The sequence below is a fragment of the Oryctolagus cuniculus genome, chromosome 5 (genome assembly GCF_964237555.1).
Source record: "Oryctolagus cuniculus chromosome 5, mOryCun1.1, whole genome shotgun sequence".
Taxonomy (NCBI): Eukaryota; Metazoa; Chordata; class Mammalia; order Lagomorpha; family Leporidae; genus Oryctolagus; species Oryctolagus cuniculus.
In genome coordinates this window covers 12,433,987-12,450,714 of record NC_091436.1, presented here as the reverse complement: position 1 = coordinate 12,450,714, position 16,728 = coordinate 12,433,987, and the positions used below count along the sequence as shown (strand labels likewise).

The window sequence follows — 16,728 nt, the reverse complement described above, 5'->3', positions numbered from 1 at the left end:
ACCCCGTGGAGCCACAGTGACCTTTGTGAGTGGCGCTGTGGGCTCTGGGGTTTCTCTGACACCTGCAGAGGTCCTGGGGTTCTCAGGAGCCTAGTCAAGGGCAGAGGTGAGAGCGGCACCTAAGTCCCTCTTTGTGATTTTTTAAAGATTTATTTGGAAGACAGATTTATCTTCCATCCACCGGTACACTCCCCATATGGCCACAACAGCCAGAGCTGGGTTGATCCGAAGCCAGGAGCTTCATCTGGGTCCCCCACATGGGTACAGTGGCCCAGGCACTTGGGCCATCTTCCGCTGCCTTCCCAGGCTTGTTAGCAGGGAGCTGGATCGGAAGTGGAGCAACCGGGACTTGAACCGGTGCCCAGATGGGATGCCGGCCCTGCAGGTGCCAGCACCCCCTTTTTTGTGATTCTTTGTGCTTACCCAAGATTCTTTCGGCACGGGTAGAGACGGATGCCTGGGTGAGGCACCGACCCCACAGTGTCTGCCAGTGGCAGCTTGGCAGGGACCTGCTCTGCCTGCAGGGGGTCGTCCTGAGCAGCAGCGACCAGGGCCTGCCCACTGCCACTGTGCGAGCAGACAGCCAGCACCAGGTGCGGCCTCTGACTCACGGCCCCCTCACTGTTGTTGCCGACACTGAACATGGAGTTTGCTTATTCTTTACTCTGATCTCATGTGCATCCCTGGATACGATCCAGTAACTCCCCACCTCTCCCTGCCCTGGGCTGTGGTAAGGGAGGGGAGGCCAGGACAGGCCCGGCCTTGTTCTCAGCCTAAAGGTTCCGGGGTCATGTTGGCCTTTACAGAGCTGTCTGGGTCTTTGCAAAATTTTCTTTGCGGCCGGCGCCGCGGCTCACTAGGCTAATCCTCCACCTAGCGGCGCCGGCACACCGGGTTCTAGTCCCGGTCGGGGCGCCGGATTCTGTCCCGGTTGCCTCTCTTCCAGGCCAGCCCTCTGCTGTGGCCAGGGAGTGCAGTGGAGGATGGCCCAGGTGCTTGGGCCCTGCACCCCATGGGAGACCAGGAAAAGCACCTGGCTCCTGGCTCCTGCCATCGGATCAGCACGGTGCGCTGGCCGCAGTGCGCCGGCCGCGGCGGCCATTAGAGGGTGAACCAACGGCAAAAGGAAGACCTTTCTCTCTGTCTCTCTCTTTCACTGTCCACTCTGCCTGTCAAAAAAAATTTTTTTTCTTTGCATGTATTTATTTGAAAGGCAAAGAGAGATCTCCCATCCTCTGGTTCACCCCCCCCCCCCCACCAATGCCCCCACAAAGGCTGAGGCTGGAACTCACTGTGGGTCTCCCACATGGACGGCAGGGACTCAACTACTTGAGCCCTTACCTGCTGCCTTCCTGGTGCCTGTGAGCAGGGTGCTAGGCTGAGCCAGGAAGCAAACCCAGGCCTTCCACTCTGGGGAGTGGGTCTGCCAGACACCTGCCCCGTGGGCCTTCGATTTCCCGCTTGTTAAGGATCTCAGTGTAGGGGACTTGGCCATAGCACTTGAGTACCCACAGTTCTTCAGAATGGAACATGAAAGAAAACTCTTCTCTGCCACGACATTATATCCTAGTCTCGGCTTCAATTTATTAAACCAGAAACCTTCTTTACTAATGGGGTTTGTGCTGTCTAGCCCCACCGTCTGTCCCGCTGCAGCCCAGTTTGGGGGAGACCCATGGACGGTTGCCATCGGAAGCAGTGTGACTGCACATCCTCGGATGTTTCTTTTTTGTGTGTGATACGGGACTTTAAAACGCTGCTAATGTGGCAGCCTCAACGTTGGGGCGAGCACCCCGGTCTTGTGTGGTCCCTCTCAGCTCCAGGTCCGAGTTGTCGCTGTGCTCCTGGGAATGTGGAGGAAGCCAGAACCTCTGGCCACACCTGGTCGGCCTGGGCTTCCCCTCAGGAAAGTGAGTGCTCCTACAGTGGTGCTCTCGAGAGCCTGTTCCTTGGCGGTGAGCTGCGTAACAGGTGCCCGAGCTGTAGGGAAAACATAGAAGGCGGCAGCCTGGCCAGTGCTGTGGCTCACTTGGCTATTCCTCCACCTGTGGCGCCGGCACCCCGGGTTCTAGCCCTGGTTGGGGCGCCAGGTACTAGTCTTGGCTGCTCCTCTTCCAGTCCAGCTCTCTGCTGTGGCCCGGGAGTGCAGTGGAGGATGGCCCAAGTGCTCGGGCCCTGCACCCGCATGGGAGACCAGGAGGAAGCACCCGGCTCCTGGCTTCGGATCAGCGCAGCGCGCTGGCTGCAGCAGCCATTTGGGGGGTGAACCAACGGAAGGAAGACCTTTCTCTCTGTCTCTCTCACTGTCTATAACTCTACCTGCGACAGTCCTCTAAGTGCGGTGAGCAGGAATGGCCACTTTAGGGTCAAGAATTCCAGTGACTTCATCCTTCTGAACAGGAGTGCTCGGAGTTCCCACGGGCGCTGCTGAACCCCGTGGGCATCTGGGAGCCGTGGGTGTCAGCAAGACTTTCTCTTGTCTTCCAGGATCTGAGCTGCCTCTTTGAGTTGTACTTGGAGCCGCTTCAGAGTGAGACTTTTCTTACCCAAGACGAGGTGAGGACCGGCTTCCCTCTGTCCGCTGGCCCCGGGGTTGGTGTCCAGCAGCCCTCTGACAGAGCTCCAGGGACGTCACCTCCAGCGACCCCCGAAGAACAGCCAAGGCCTAAGGGCCTCCAGTCTCATGCCTGGCCTCTCCCAGAGCAGGGACGAGGCCTCCGGCATGGGGAGCGCAGTGGTTGCTAAGGCACCGGGGCGGCCATGTTCTTCCCGCAGTGGCTAAGGTTCAGCCTAAAAGTGCCTTTCAGTGTGAAATTTTAATGTTCGCTCACAACGCCTGGTTCTTTTCTGCTGGCTTCCAGTTCCCCACTGCATTTCCCATCCATTTGAAACTTACTTTAGAACTGAGGGCTGTAGGGGCTGGAGCTGTGTACGTCCCCAGGCGGACACTATATGCCCCAGGGGCTGCGCTGGGCCTTCTGCCTGCCTCTGGGTGAGCGCCGTGGGCTTCGCCGCGGGCCGGAGCGTCGGCGTGGCGTCACCCTCACGGCTGACGGCCTCTCCCAATTCCGGTCTTTGTGTAGATGGAGTCCCTGTTCGGAAGTCTGCCGGAAATGCTGGAGTTTCAGAAAGTCTTTCTGGAAACTCTGGAAGACGGAATTGCAGCCTCGTCTGACTTTGACGTCCTGGAGACCCCTTCGCAGTTCAGGGCAAGTATTTTAGACTCGGGCTTGCCGCAGAGCTCACTGGGAATGGCACGGCATCCTCCCTCCACGGTCAAGGTGCATTTCACGCTTTCACGGCCAGTGGCAGAGGCGGCTGCGTTCCCCCCACTACACGCACGTGGCGGCGAGGAGCCTGGCAGCTCTGCTTTCGTGGGGCCGGCCTGGTTGTGGGCCACACACCAGCTCAGCACGCCACTTTGCTGGAGGAGCGCCAGGCCCGGGGCTGCAGCTGCCCCTGCTGCTCCGTGGTCCCACAGGACCGGGGGCAGATGGCGTGGGTCTCCGGTTGCTCTGAGCAAGCATTGGTGTGAATGCTGGTGACTGTGGGAGGCCCGAGGCAGTGGGAGAGGGGGCAGCAAGTGAGGAGACTGCATCTCCCGTCCCAAGCAGCAGAGTCGCCCTTACTGCTGCTCCGCAGAGCTGGGGCAGCCTGCCTGCTCAGTGCTGACTTTCTCGTCCGTCGGCGGCAAAGTGTGGTGATGGGCTGTTTGCCGCCGACTGTGAATGGAGCGTCCGGACTTACTCGCCTGGTGGCTTTTTGGCGCGCTGTGGTGTCTGCAAAGCCAGGCTGTGTCTGATTTCACTTTGCTCCCTCCCTTTCTAGAAGTTACTGTTCTCCCTCGGCGGCTCCTTCCTCTATTATGCGGACCACTTCAAACTCTACAGCGGATTCTGTGCTAACCATATTAAAGTGCAGAAGGTTCTAGAGCGAGGTGAGTCGCTCGTTACCTTTTAGAGCCGTTTTCATTAGCGGTTGAAAAAAGGCTAACTCTGCATTTAGCAAGTAAGTTGAGTGCCATTTTAATGGATTGTGCTGCATTCTTGACCTTGACAGTGACGGAAGTTACAGGGCAGGTTTTCTGCGTATTCGATTTATTGGCAGCAGTGAGCAGGTGTGCCTGACAGCGGAGTCGCCGCTTGGCCCTGTGTTTCTTTGCTGCTGAATGACATCTGGATTCTTTTCCCGCCACACTCCTTTCTGTAAACCCTGTAGCTGCCGTAAGCCGTGGATGGGGACAGGAAGCAATGCGCACCCTGTGTGTTTCTCCCGCTAACCTCTGAAGCCCAACCAGCCACACCGCTTCCATAGAACTGCCAGAGAACTAATTTCCATAGACTCTGCTAACGAAAGCGCCCTTTGTGGAACTGGGAAGGGCTCCCGTTTCCTGAAGGTTCTTCTTTCATGTTGTCTTCCTTCTGCACCATCATGGAGCCGTGTTATGGGCAGTGTCCACTGGGGCACCTTTGCCATTTAGTTTAAATCTGGGACTTCTTAGTATCCTGGAAGAAAAACCCTAGGTTTAAAGACTGGTGTCTTGGGGTGCTTCAGGTTCACAAGGCCCAACCCCGTGCATTGTCCCGAGTTGCTTCCAGCAGAGACCTGACCCCCTGCGTTTCCTCCCCGGACGCCCTCTCATTGCCAATCCATGCCGGTGGCTTGCTTCACTCCCCCAGCCATCAAGGTGAAGCCACCTCGCCTTCTGCACGGGCTGCCAGTCGCATCCCAGGTGCTGCCCATTCTGTCCTGGTCACCGGTCCCTCTTGCACACTGGCTGCACGACAGAGTCCTCATGGCTGGTTAACCAGCGCTCTTGGTGGAGTCCAAGGTGGCGGCTGGTGTAGCCACTGGCGCGCACACTAAGTGCACCTGGATTCCCGTGCATAGCCTTCACGGCACGTGCACACTCAACACAGCTGCTTCTCAGGGCCAAAGGGGGTCCCAGTGGCTGGTCCTGGTGGGAAGGCCTACGGCTCTGACCGGAGAAGCTTCAGTCTGCCTGGAGCTCTGGAGTGCGGCTGCAAGCTTACTGATTTAAGGGGACTTTCCCCACGGCTCCTCTCTTCTTGTTGCAAAAGTTCTCTATTTGAAAGGTAGAGACAGACACACCGAGGTCTCCCACCTGCTGGTTCACTCCACAAACACCTGCCACAGCTGGTGCTGGGCCAGGTTGAAGCCAGGAGACCGGAACTGAATTGGAGTCTCACGTGAGTCTCGTGGGTGGCAGGGACCCGAGTCTCTGAGCCCGGGGTCTGTGTTGTTAGCAGAAAGCTGGAACCTGGAGTGGAATTGGGACGCGGACCCAGACACCCCAGTATGGCACGTGGGTGTCCCGACTGGCCTCTGGTCACAATGCTGAAGCCTGCCCCTCAACTTACTTTATTATTTTTATTTTTATTTTTATTTTGACAGGCAGAGTGGACAGTGAGAGAGAGAGAGACAGAGAGAAAGGTCTTCCTTTGCCGTTGGTTCACCCTCCAATGGCTGCTGCGACTGGCGCGCTGCAGCCAGCGCACCGTGCTGATCCGAAGGCAGGAGCCAGGTGCTTCTCCTGGTCTCCCATGGGGTGCAGGGCCCAAGCACTTGGGTCATCCTCCACTGCACTCCCTGGCCACAGCAGAGAGCTGGCCAGGAAGAGGGGCAACCAGGACAGAATCCAGTGCCCCGACCGGGACTAGAACACAGTGTGCTGGCGCCGCAAGGTGGAGGATTAGCCTAGTGAGCTGCGGTGCCGGCCTCAACTTACTTTACAGGAATGCAGGGGCCGGCGCTGTGGCTCAGCAGGTTAAAGCCACAGCCTGCAGCGGTGCCATCTCTTATGGTCGCTGCTTGGAGTCTCGGCTGTTCCACTTCTGACCCAGCTCCCTGCTGACGTACCTGGGAAAGCTGTGGAAGATGGCCTGAATCTTTAGCTCTGCACCCATGTGGGAGACCTGGAAGCAGCTCCTGGATCCTGGCTTCGACCTGGCCCAGCCCTGGTTATTGCAGCCATTTGGGGAGTGAAGCAGCGAATGGAAGACCTCTCTGTCTCTCCTCTAACTCTACATCTTAAAAAATTAAAGGAAAACAGACACTGCTTTTCAAATAGCTCATATTAGAACGAGCAGCAGGCCACGCGAAGTGCTGTTTGTTTTATAACCCTGCTTTTGTGGCTTTGTGAATCTGAAACTCACCTCTGGCCACCTGTGCCAGCACTGTTCCTGGGGTACACGGGAGCTCACAGCCCTCCATGCTACTGTGGCTTCCGGGACCCGTGCTGCGGGACCACGTTAGGAGTCTAGAACTGGACGGTCTCGAACTCCATCCCAGGATCCACTGAGCAGAGTTCAACTCCCCCCACAGTGCTCCTCTAAGCACCCTCTGTCCACTGCTTGCAGCTAAAACCGACAAGGCCTTCAAGGCTTTCCTGGACGCCCGGAACCCCACCAAGCAGCACGCGTCCACGCTGGAGTCCTACCTCATCAAGCCGGTGCAGAGAGTGCTCAAGTACCCGCTGCTGCTCAAGGAGCTCGTGTCCCTGACGGACCACGAGAGCGAGGAGCACTACCACCTGACAGGTGAGAGGGCTCCCCCAGTGTCGGTCTTGGATACAGCTGCCCTTGTGGGAGGACCGCTGTGGCCACCCTTAGAGTCAGCACGGGGAGAAGCGGTCTCGTCGTAGGAGCCCCAAGCCACTCCATCTTCCTGTTTTAAAGGAAGGCACCGGAAGCTCACCTGAGTTCTCAGGCCTACCTGGTGGTGCTTCGGGACTGGAAATTGGGCGGCTTCTCCTAGTCCTGGTGAGCCGAGATGTTGGGTGAGGCGCCACCTTGTGGACATCTCTGAGTATAGCCGGCTCTGAAAGCAAGCGCCAAGCCCTCCCTCCCCACCTGCACTGGGTTTTAAAGTTGATGTGCTGGTATTTGTAACCTGGGAAACACCCAGCCCCAGGTATGCTCCGACAAAGCCCAAGGCCCTGCGGTTTCATAGGAAACGAAGCAGACTTTAGAGAGAGCTGAGCGATCTGCTCTCCACGTGTTGAAACTGGGTCCAGTTACGCCGTGTGTGCTAGAACTCCTGGGGAGAGACACAGGCTTCATTAAGAAAGGTTGCATGGGGAGTGTGTAAATCAAACTGGCCCTTCCCCAAGACAACATTTTGATATCATAGGCAACACAAAAGATTTTTTTTTAATATGTAAGTTATGTTCTACAAGTAAATGATGCAAACCAGGATTAGAATTCTAGTACAAGTGGCGAATTCATTTTGCATTGTGATGATGGGTAAAAGGGTTCCTTTAAAAAACTTCCTTCCAAACCTCCCTCTTGGTTGAACTAAAGTCCTGAATTGGGAGAAATTTTTTTTTTTTTTAAATACTGAATTTGGCAGTGACCTGACATTTTGCTTTTGGACTTTGACAAAATCACTGGTCCATTGTCAGCTCTCTCAGAGATGTAGAGGGTCAGCAGGTGGAGTGCACACAACTGCCCGGGCAGTGAGTGGTTCTCAGAGGCCGAAGCCTCGAGCATCGTAAACTAAGGGTCCCGAGGCTCAAGGGGAGATGCCCAGGCTGCCCATTCCTGGGTGGGGTTCTGGCTTTGCTCCTTGTCTTCTCCGGAACGCTGGCCGCCCGATCTGCCCCTCCACGGTCTCCTCCGTGGAATGGGTCTAGTGTGGGATGAGATGCTGCACGCCAGGTAGACAGGGCCGAGTCAATGCGAGCTTCTGCCCTTCGTCCGCTTCACTTCAAAGAGAATTTTCCGGGGGAGGCGACCCGACTGCTCGCCGGCGCAGTCACCAATGACAGCGTGCTGTGGTGAGGGACGCCGCCGGCTGGCAGAAGGAGTCTCGGGTCCTGGCTTGAATCCTGAGCTCTTGGTGGCTGTCGGGTGGGATTTAAAACAAACTGGAAGCTGACGGCGGTTCCCGTTCTGCAGAAGCGCTGAAGGCAATGGAGAAAGTAGCCAGCCACATCAATGAGATGCAGAAGATCTACGAGGACTACGGCGCCGTGTTCGACCAGCTCGTGGCCGAGCAGAGCGGCCCGGAGAAGGAGGTGTGTGAGGCGCGGGGGGCCTGGGGCCTGGGGGTCCTCCCAGACCATGCCACCGGCTTAGAATGAGGAGAAAATGCCTCGAGTGCTCTTCTTGACGCCAGCAAACCTGAGTACAGTGAATCAGACCAATTTAGATGAAGCGATGTAAAAGTCTGAAAAATTTTTTTAAAAAATTTATAGATTAGGGAGAAAGCTTCTGTCTGCTGGTTCACTCCCAAATGCACATAATGGCTGGGACTGTCAGGAATGCAATGCTGGCCTGCCATGTCGACGGCAGGAGCCCAGTTACTCGAACCTCCCAGGGTCTGCGGTAGCAGGAAGCTGGGGTCAGGAGCTTGGAGCACCCGGGTTCAGTGCCCGGCCCTAAGTGGCAGCCGGTGTCTGACCCACGAGGCTAAATGCCTGCCTGTTCTCCTGCTGTGGCATCATGGGCTGATGACTCCCTGCTTACTTATAAGTCCAAGTGCAGTTGACAGTCTCTCTGTTTGATGGCTAAATGTGGAATTTAAAAGCATCAGATTCTACAAGAGGCCAGCATTGTGGCACAGTGGGTTAAGCCGCCACCTGCGATGCTGGCATCCCATATAGGCGCCAGTTCAAGTCCCGGCTGCTCCTCTTCTGAGCCAGGTCCCTGCTAATGCGCCTGGGAAAGCAGTGGAAGATGGCTCAAGTGTTGGGGCCCCTGCACCCATGTGGGAGACCCGGATGAATCTGGTTCCTTGCTTTAGCCTGCTAGCCTTGGCTGGTGTGGCTATTTGGGGAGTGAACCAGCAGATGGAAGGTCTATCTTTGCCACTCTGGCTTTCAAAGAAATAGATCTTTAAACAATGTGGCCAGAACAAGAAGCCACTTTTAAGCAACATTGTTTAAGTAGAAAATGCCAAGAACAGAAAAGAACCGAGTTTGATTTTTATTCTGATGGTCTCCCTGCGGGCACTGTCCTATGAGCACACCCATTAGAGCCTGTGGTGAGCATTCATTAAGGGTCCTTTGCATGAATGAGGACACTGGGTAGAGGGCACGTTAGGGAAGTGGAGCAGCTCCCTGCTGTGTGCCTTACCAACATGCGTGTGCCTCGCCTACATACATGTACAACAAAGCAACATGCCTTGTTTATGTTACCGATCACACGGAATGTGCTTTCATTTTGGCAATGACCACATAGGAGCTTACTGCAAAGAGTATGTAGGCAACGGAATTAAAAGGGAAGTTTATTTTGGTATAAAGTTTTGCAACCTATGTGTAATTGTTTTCATGACACGTATTTCCCACAAACGGGTCGGAGAGCCCTGGACTGCATGGCTCTCAGAATTTGTTGGCGTGAAAATAAACCTCCCTTTGACCTGCATTTTCCACGAGCTTCCTGGAGCACCTGTCTGTCCCGGGAAGCAGCCTGCTCTTGACTTCCTGCCTGCCTTGCAGGTAACAGAGCTCTCGATGGGGGAACTTCTGATGCACTCCACGGTGGCCTGGCTGAACCCGTTTCTGTCGCTCGGAAAAGCGAGAAAGGACCTTGAGCTCACGGTATTTGGTCAGTATCCATCCCAGAGAGGGTGAACGTGAAATAGCGTGGCCGTAATGAACTTCAGTAACCCCCGATTTCCAGAGGGAGTTGGAAGACTGGCGCAGAGCCCGCCCTGACTAGTTCAAGCCCCATGACTCCCCACGTTCATTATCTCCTTCTGCCATCTGCGGCTGGGCCGGGCCTGGTGTTGCAGGAACAGATCTCCCGAGGCTATTTTGAAATCAGCTAACTTAATGGTTTGCTGGATTTCAAAGTCTCCTGATTTGCACTGAGGGCTGGCAGAGCAAGCGTTGTCACCCAGGTGAACACCCGTCCTCAGCTTTTCAATAAAGCAAGAGGAGGAGAGTGCCAAGAACGACTTCAGAGAGTAGCTTTCAATCAGCAGGTGCTTCGGCAGGTCGCGGTCGGAACGGAGGGAGGGGCCGTTCTTTCACTCAGGCGGCGGCACTGTGGGGGCTTAGATTCGTACATGGGAAGAGCTTTGTTCTAATAAGACATTCAGCCCTGGGTTCACTTTGCCAGAGTTTGTATAAAATACAGACTTTTCTTTTTCTTTTCCTTTCTTTAGTTTTTAAGAGAGCTGTCATACTGGTCTACAAAGAAAACTGCAAACTGAAAAAGAAGTTGGTAAGAATTATTTCAAGCTTCCTTTCTGTGCCTCTGGGCTCCCGTGACGTGGAGCCGCCAATCCTGCCGGGACCCTGGGGGCCCTGAGCTAGTTCAGCCCTCGGTGTTTCTGGGCGTGTTGCTATAGCTGTAAACATGGCCATGCACGCAGTCCGCTTCTCTCTGCAATGGCCCATGTTTTGTTCGATGCACACAGAAGTCTGTGTTAACTGGGGTTTGTTCCAAGATGCCTTTAACCTTGACTAACCCTTGCCCCCCCCCCCCCAAAAAAAAAAAAAAACCCACCATGCAAACCTGTGGGCAGTCAATACCGCTGGCCATGCAGATGGGACGTGGGGATGGCAGGCCTGGCTGGCATTCTCGCTCAGAGACGGGGGACTCTGGCCGGCTCGCCCTGTCCCCACAGCCTCCACCCGTGAGGGCGCTGTGCCAGGAACCCAGTGCACAGACCCCAGGAGCCTCCTGGCGACTGTGCACACGTCCGCCCTGGGCGAGAGCACCCTCCAACGCTGCTCCTGGTGGGCGTTCCCCTTGCAGCCCTCCAACTCGCGGCCTGCACACAGCTCTGCTGACCTGGACCCGTTCAAGTTCCGCTGGTTGATCCCGATTTCTGCGCTCCAAGTCAGACTGGGGAACCCGGCAGGTAAGCGCCCGGTGCGGTCGATGCTGGGGAGTGAGGAGGAGGAGGAAAGGGCCGTGGGTGGGACCTCGCATACATGGGAAGGGAGGCCAGCAGAGGGCCTGCCTCTCCTTACCGGCTCTGGGAGAAACTGCAGCCCCCAGATGGCTCCCTTCGTGGTTTCCTTGTCTTTACTACCAGTAGTTTTCCACCATTTTCCTTTCTGGCTAACACCCTTGATGGCCTAAAAACTATTAAAGAAACAAAGCTCCAGAAATTAAAATTCTTGCAAATTTAGATATCCCAGGAAGTTCTTGAAGATTAGGTGCTACTGCAAGTGATACAGATTTTTTGATGCTGTAAAATGCCCAGCGATCCTTCCAGGACACTCACGTTTCGGGGACAGACTGGGCCGAGGGGTCAAGGCAGGCAGTGATGCTCCAGGCCCCTGTTTAATTTCTGCCCGATGTTTCCAGAACAGGACTGCACCGGGGCCAGCCTGTGGGAGTGGCCCAGGCGGCCGTCACTCTGCAGCTCCTTGTGAAAATCACGCGGCGGAGGGGCCGCAGACCATGGTGGGAGTCGGGGTGGGGGACGCGCAGCTTGGTAGACTTCGTGGGTGTTCTTAACCACAGCGTCTCTGCCAACGCCATAGACGCTTGTTTCCGTTCTCTTCATGCAGGGACAGAAAATAATTCCATCTGGGAGCTGATCCACACCAAGTCAGAAGTAGAGGGACGGCCGGAAACCATCTTTCAGTTGTGCTGCAGGTACTGCCGACGCCCAAACCACCGCAGGTCAGGGTGGGTGCCCTCCTGGATTTTGATAATGTCGGGGTCAGCCCCGCCCCCAAAGGCAGCTGAGACTCCAGTGCAGGACATACACAGGAGCTTCAAGTTCACGGAAAATGGAATTCAGAGCCGCTGGTGCAAAATTTGTTTTGAAATTCAGGCATTTTCATAATGAATTTCCTTTATGTGCATGGATTTCAAGATTTTTTTTTTTCTGAACCAAAATGTTTAATTCCATTTTCTATGAACTCTTTGAAGTCCCCTCGTGTGCCTCTGGGAGCGAGGCAAGGAGGCGCCCCCAGGCCCAGGCCCAGGCCGGGGCAGCAGGGGACGCCAGCGCTGACGCCGTGCGCTCTCCCCACAGCGACAGCGAGAGCAAAGCCAGCGTGGTGAAGGTGATCCGCTCCATCCTGAGGGAGAACTTCCGGCGCCACATGAAGTGCGAGCCGCCGCAGGAGAGGGCGAGCAAGGACCGACCGGTGCCGCTCAAGAACCGAGTTCCTGTCTCAGCCCGATTAGGTGAGGCCCTTGCTGGCACGGCGACTCTCCCAGGCAGCCGGGTGAACGCGCCGTGACCTTCCTGGGACAGCTGTGGCTCTCCCGGGGCGGGGTGGGGAGGGGGGTCTCGAGTCCCTTCAGGAGCTAAACGTGCTGCTTGTGTAGACAAGCAGATCGTGAGGTGAGGTATGACCCAACACGAGCACCCCCCCACGGCCCCGACTCCCGCCGTGCCTCCGCCGCCGCTCTGTGCCCGAGGCCAGGACCTGGCTCCCGTCCTTGGAGATCTCTCCAGCGCCCCGTTGCTGCCCAGGCAGAAGTCCGCAGGTCCTCACGCCGCATCACGCCGCTCTCGAAGCTTTCTCCTCCTCCCCCACATCTCAGCTTCACTTTCCAGAACGTTCTATCTGGTTATCACCTTTGTTCTTGCGTTTAGTCTTAGAGAACCTGTAGCTTCTCTTTTTCTTTTCTGGGTCAGTTTTTCCCTCTTCAGATTTACTATTTTCTATTGTTAAAGTAAGCTGTGGCCATCAACAATAGTACACTGTTTTGTGTGGAAACGTTCGCCTTCAGCCTCACACACACACACCCTCAAGTGCTGAACTACTTATCCATCCTACGGGATCCCTGCAGGTTGGATATTCCAGCAGACAGTGCTCGTAGGCGGGAAAGAGCAACCTTCTTTTAGGTGAGCAGTTAGGAAATACACAGGGTGAGAGGCGCAGCACAGGTCATCACCGAGAGAACTCTAGTGAGAGAAGGAACCGGGTATACACGCAGTTAACGCCTCTGGACCCACGGGCAGCACAAGAACCCTGCCCCCAGGACGGCTTGCTCTGGTAACCCAAGGGGCTGCATTCGCAGCTTACACTTCCAGAGAGGCCCGAGTAGGATCTAGCCGTGATGGCAGCGCCTGCACGTGTCGGCTTCACTGCCAGGGTCACGGTCACTCCAGTTGAAGGGAGAACACGAGGCAGGGCGAGCAGGACATGAAGTCAGATCCCGCAAGGCGCGGGCCCCAGCTCGTGGAGCCGGGTCTGCCTCCTAAGGGCCACGCGTTTTCTCCCTGCAGCTTCCTCCAGGTCCCTGCGAGTCCTCAAGAACTCCTCCAGCAGCGAGTGGCCCGGGGAGCCGGGCAAGGGCCACTCGCTCGACTCGGACGAGGGCAGCCTGAGCAGCAGCACCACTCAGAGCAGCGGCTGCCCCGCGGCCGACGGCAGGCAGGACTCCAAGGGCGGCTCGCCCGGGAAGGGCCTGGCCGATTTCTCGGACGGCCTGGTCAAAGAGAGCGACATCCTGAGTGACGAGGACGACGGCCCCCCGCCTCCGAGAGGGGGCAGCCCCACCAGGGACATCGAGATCGAGTTCCAGAGGCTGAGGATCTCGGAGGAGGCGGAGACACAGCCCGGGGGCGGCGAGCAGCAGCCCAAACTGGTCCGGGGCCACTTCTGCCCCATTAAGCGGAAGGCCAACAGCACCAAGAGGGACAGAGGCGCTCTGGCCAAGGCGCAAACGCGCCACCAGTCCCTGGACTGCCAATCGGAAAACTCCAGCCTCGACCTCAACTCTGTCCTGGAGCGGGAATTCAGCGTCCAGAGCTTAACGTCGGTGGTGAGCGAGGAGTGCTTCTACCAGACAGAGAGCCACGGGAAATCCTAGCAGCGCTGCGGCCGGAGCCGGGGCGGGCTGCTCGCTTAGACTGGTCACGACTGGGTTTCGTGCAGCACGCGTTTCCCGTGAGACAGCTGTAAAGACTTAAGTTATTTTAATTTATTGTGGTTCGGGAAACCAGATGAGACTGATCGGAATCTGTAAATTGCTTACTTTTACATCTCTTTTGAGCAGGCATCAAAATGACTTAGAATCCTTAAAATTAGATTGCATTCTTAATAATTCTAATTTATGTGGGGGGGAAGTAAGACTGGAGAGGTTGGATTAAAAGCTTTTAAAAGGGACATTTTTTTCGACTCCTCTGGGCATTTTCTCCGGGCTGCCAGTGTCCGCTTTATTTAAAGAATACCTAAGTTATTCTGATGTGGTGTAGGGGTGCAGTGTGCAAATACTTCATGTTTATACCGAACACGTCCTATCTATGCAGTGTATATATATATGTATTAAAGCCTGTACTGTATCTTATTTGATATTTATTTTCTCTACCAAGCTGTACAGTAAAAGAATACACGCCATCTGCTCACTGGTCTCTTGACTGTCCTGGGGAGACGTGGAGGACATCCTGGGGACGGCAGTGGCTAAGGTCCCCGCTCTCCCCACGGTCCTCCTCGTGGCGACACTTGTGTTTACTTTGCCTGAGCTCTTCTCGGAAATCGTAAGCAAAGAGCTGCGGGTCGCCGTCACACATGCGTCTGTAGATGTCACAGAGGCTCCTGAAGTGTGCGATGGACAGCTGGCGGGGCCGGAGGGTGGGCTCGACGTCGGCCAGGTGGAGCAGCCTCTCCGTGCTTTCCAAGCGCTGGGCTTCGGGGAATAGCATTCTGTGGGAAAGAGAAAAATATCAGAGCCTCACCCACACTCTCCCGAGCCTGAGGCTGCCTGGATGAGTGACACCTGGAGGGGCTGCAGAGGGGGCCAGGGGCACAGGGACTGACGTGGAAGAACCTGGGCTATGACACAGGCAAGGGAGGCAGGCCACCAGGGTGGGCAGATGCAACCTCACCTGCAGGGTGTTTCCACGGTGGGAAAGCATCTCCTGCAACTAGGTGGATACGCGGTGAAGGAGCAGTCTTGTAGCAAGGTCAGTTGAAATTGGCCCCGTACTGTGATATGAAAGTTCTCTGATTCCTGGAGTGACAAATCTCAAGTTCTGATTTTCTATCATTTGGATTTATTCTTTATCCCAAAAATGAGTTCTTTGCAAAGCTTGAAAGGAACAGATTTTTGATGCATCTTTTAAACTGACTCCAAGTGTGTATTTTAAACTGCATCTAACCCAATGAACTGTATCAAGACCAACTGCATGAAATCATTGCAAGGTTAAGCCCAGATTCGCTTTTCTTCTCCCAACCCTCGGAAACCGCAGGGTTCACCTCCTGGGGCTCGGCCGGTGTCATGGCCCAGGGAGGGAGTGTTTTCCTTACAGGCTGAGGATGCTCTCAGCAACAGCTGATGCGCCCCACGTTTTCAGGGGAGGTGGCCCGGGTCTTTCTGTTCATGGCGAGGAGGGGGAGGTCCCATGATGGCTAACAGCTAGGGCTGAGTCATAGTGCAGAATGACTGACATGTACTGGCCAGCCAGAGTGGGTCACAGTATTGTGCCCCTGTCCACTGTGTGCCTGAAATTCCTGGGCTGTCACTGCGCTGGGAGGTTGTCTTGGAAACACAGGGGCAGCTCTAGGCTCAGACCAATTCCAGGATTTCCAAAAGCAGGACGTCCCTTTTGTGAGTCACGGGTCGGAACTATCCATGCAGTTTTATGAGTCACACTTAGTCACCAAAAGGCAAGCTGAGGTCCTCCAGGACAGGCTCTGTGGATAGCCACGGCTTCGGGATGTGGCCACCTGCCAGTACTTCAAGTAATGGCATGCACAACACAAGGGCGCTTCGGGCCGGCGCTGGCAAAGCAGGCACAGCTGCCACCCCGACACCAGCATCCCACATGAGCACCAGTTTGTCCTGGCTGCTCCACGTCTGATCCAGGTCCCTGCTGCTGTTCCTGGGAAAGCGGTCAAGATGGCACAAGTACTTCGGCCCCTGCACCCCCGTGGGAGACCCAGATGAAGCTTCTGACTTCAGTGTGGCTCAGCCCTGGCCCTTGTGGCCACCTGAGGAGTGGACCAGTGAGTAGAAGATCAAAATCTCTCTCCCCCCACCAACCTCCAATGCTGACTTTCAAATAAATAAAATCTTTAAGAGAAAAAAATATAAATAAAAGGGCTTTTCACCTCACCAGGAAAAACAGTTAAAGTGGAGTCATGTAAAACTGAGGAGAATCTGTGAAGCTGAGCCCCTTTAAACAGCCAAATACTGATGGAAATTGTAAAAGAAATACACACTTCCCGGCCTCAACTGTGCATGACTGAACATGTTCCTGACTCTCAGTGCATAGTGCAGTGTCACCGAGGTGCCCCTGTGCTCTGCCGTCCTGATGGTGCCTGCATGGGGTGCTGGGCATGATGGAGCAGAGTGGCTCCCAGAGATCAGGCACGCATGGCTGTGTGCTCCCCAGCCCTGAAGTGTGTCCTTAATGAAGAGAGTGGAAACACAGCTTGTTAAGAACTCACCTCTGAGTCCTGATGCCAAGTTAGGAATTGGAGACTCGGCCAATGCTAGCTATGCGAGTGCAAGTTTTAGGTTGAACTTAGATAGAAGCGACCTAACCTGGGGCTGGCACCGTGGTGTAGCAGGTTAAACCTCCACCTGAAGGGCCGGGCAGTCCATATGTGTGCTGGTTCAAGTCCCAGCTGCTCCAACTTCCGATACAGCTCCCTGCTAATGCGCCTGGGAAAGCAGTGAGGATGGCCCAGGTACGTGGGCCTCTGCACCCACGTGGGAGACCCAGGAGAAGCTCCTGGCTTCCCATCAGCCCAGCTCTGGCCGTTGTGGCCATTTGGGGAGTGAACCAGCAGATGGAAGACCTCTGTCTCTCCCTCTCAAATAAATAAATCTCACCAAAAAC

At 55.5% G+C, this 16,728-nt stretch overlaps 2 protein-coding genes across 12 annotated transcripts in view; one reads left to right on the top strand and one right to left on the bottom strand.

The window, feature by feature from the left end:
* The window catches only part of TIAM2 (TIAM Rac1 associated GEF 2), a 246,507-nt gene extending 232,226 nt beyond the window's left edge, over nucleotides 1-14,281 (top strand). For 6 of the 8 annotated variants that reach the window (XM_070073350.1, XM_070073355.1, XM_070073353.1 and 3 more), the window contains 11 exons: nucleotides 2,485-2,553; nucleotides 3,081-3,206; nucleotides 3,826-3,934; nucleotides 6,378-6,557; nucleotides 7,917-8,035; nucleotides 9,458-9,566; nucleotides 10,129-10,187; nucleotides 10,725-10,830; nucleotides 11,489-11,576; nucleotides 11,962-12,116; nucleotides 13,168-14,226. In XM_070073350.1, coding sequence (XP_069929451.1) covers nucleotides 2,485-2,553; nucleotides 3,081-3,206; nucleotides 3,826-3,934; nucleotides 6,378-6,557; nucleotides 7,917-8,035; nucleotides 9,458-9,566; nucleotides 10,129-10,187; nucleotides 10,725-10,830; nucleotides 11,489-11,576; nucleotides 11,962-12,116; nucleotides 13,168-13,754 — 1,707 coding nt within the window. In that variant the 3' untranslated portion in view covers nucleotides 13,755-14,226. Of the gene's footprint in view, nucleotides 1-2,484; nucleotides 2,554-3,080; nucleotides 3,207-3,825; nucleotides 3,935-6,377; nucleotides 6,558-7,916; nucleotides 8,036-9,457; nucleotides 9,567-10,128; nucleotides 10,188-10,724; nucleotides 10,831-11,488; nucleotides 11,577-11,961; nucleotides 12,117-13,167 lie in introns of all 8 variants that reach the window. The other 2 variants (XM_070073356.1, XM_070073357.1) reach the window with 1 other exon arrangement.
* TFB1M (transcription factor B1, mitochondrial) overlaps nucleotides 14,223-16,728 on the bottom strand; it is a 59,655-nt gene continuing 57,149 nt past the window's right edge. For all 4 annotated transcript variants that reach the window (XM_002714950.5, XM_017345441.3, XM_051855241.2 and 1 more), the window contains one exon: nucleotides 14,223-14,587. In XM_002714950.5, coding sequence (XP_002714996.1) covers nucleotides 14,287-14,587 — 301 coding nt within the window. In that variant the 3' untranslated portion in view covers nucleotides 14,223-14,286. The remainder of the gene's footprint in view (nucleotides 14,588-16,728) is intronic.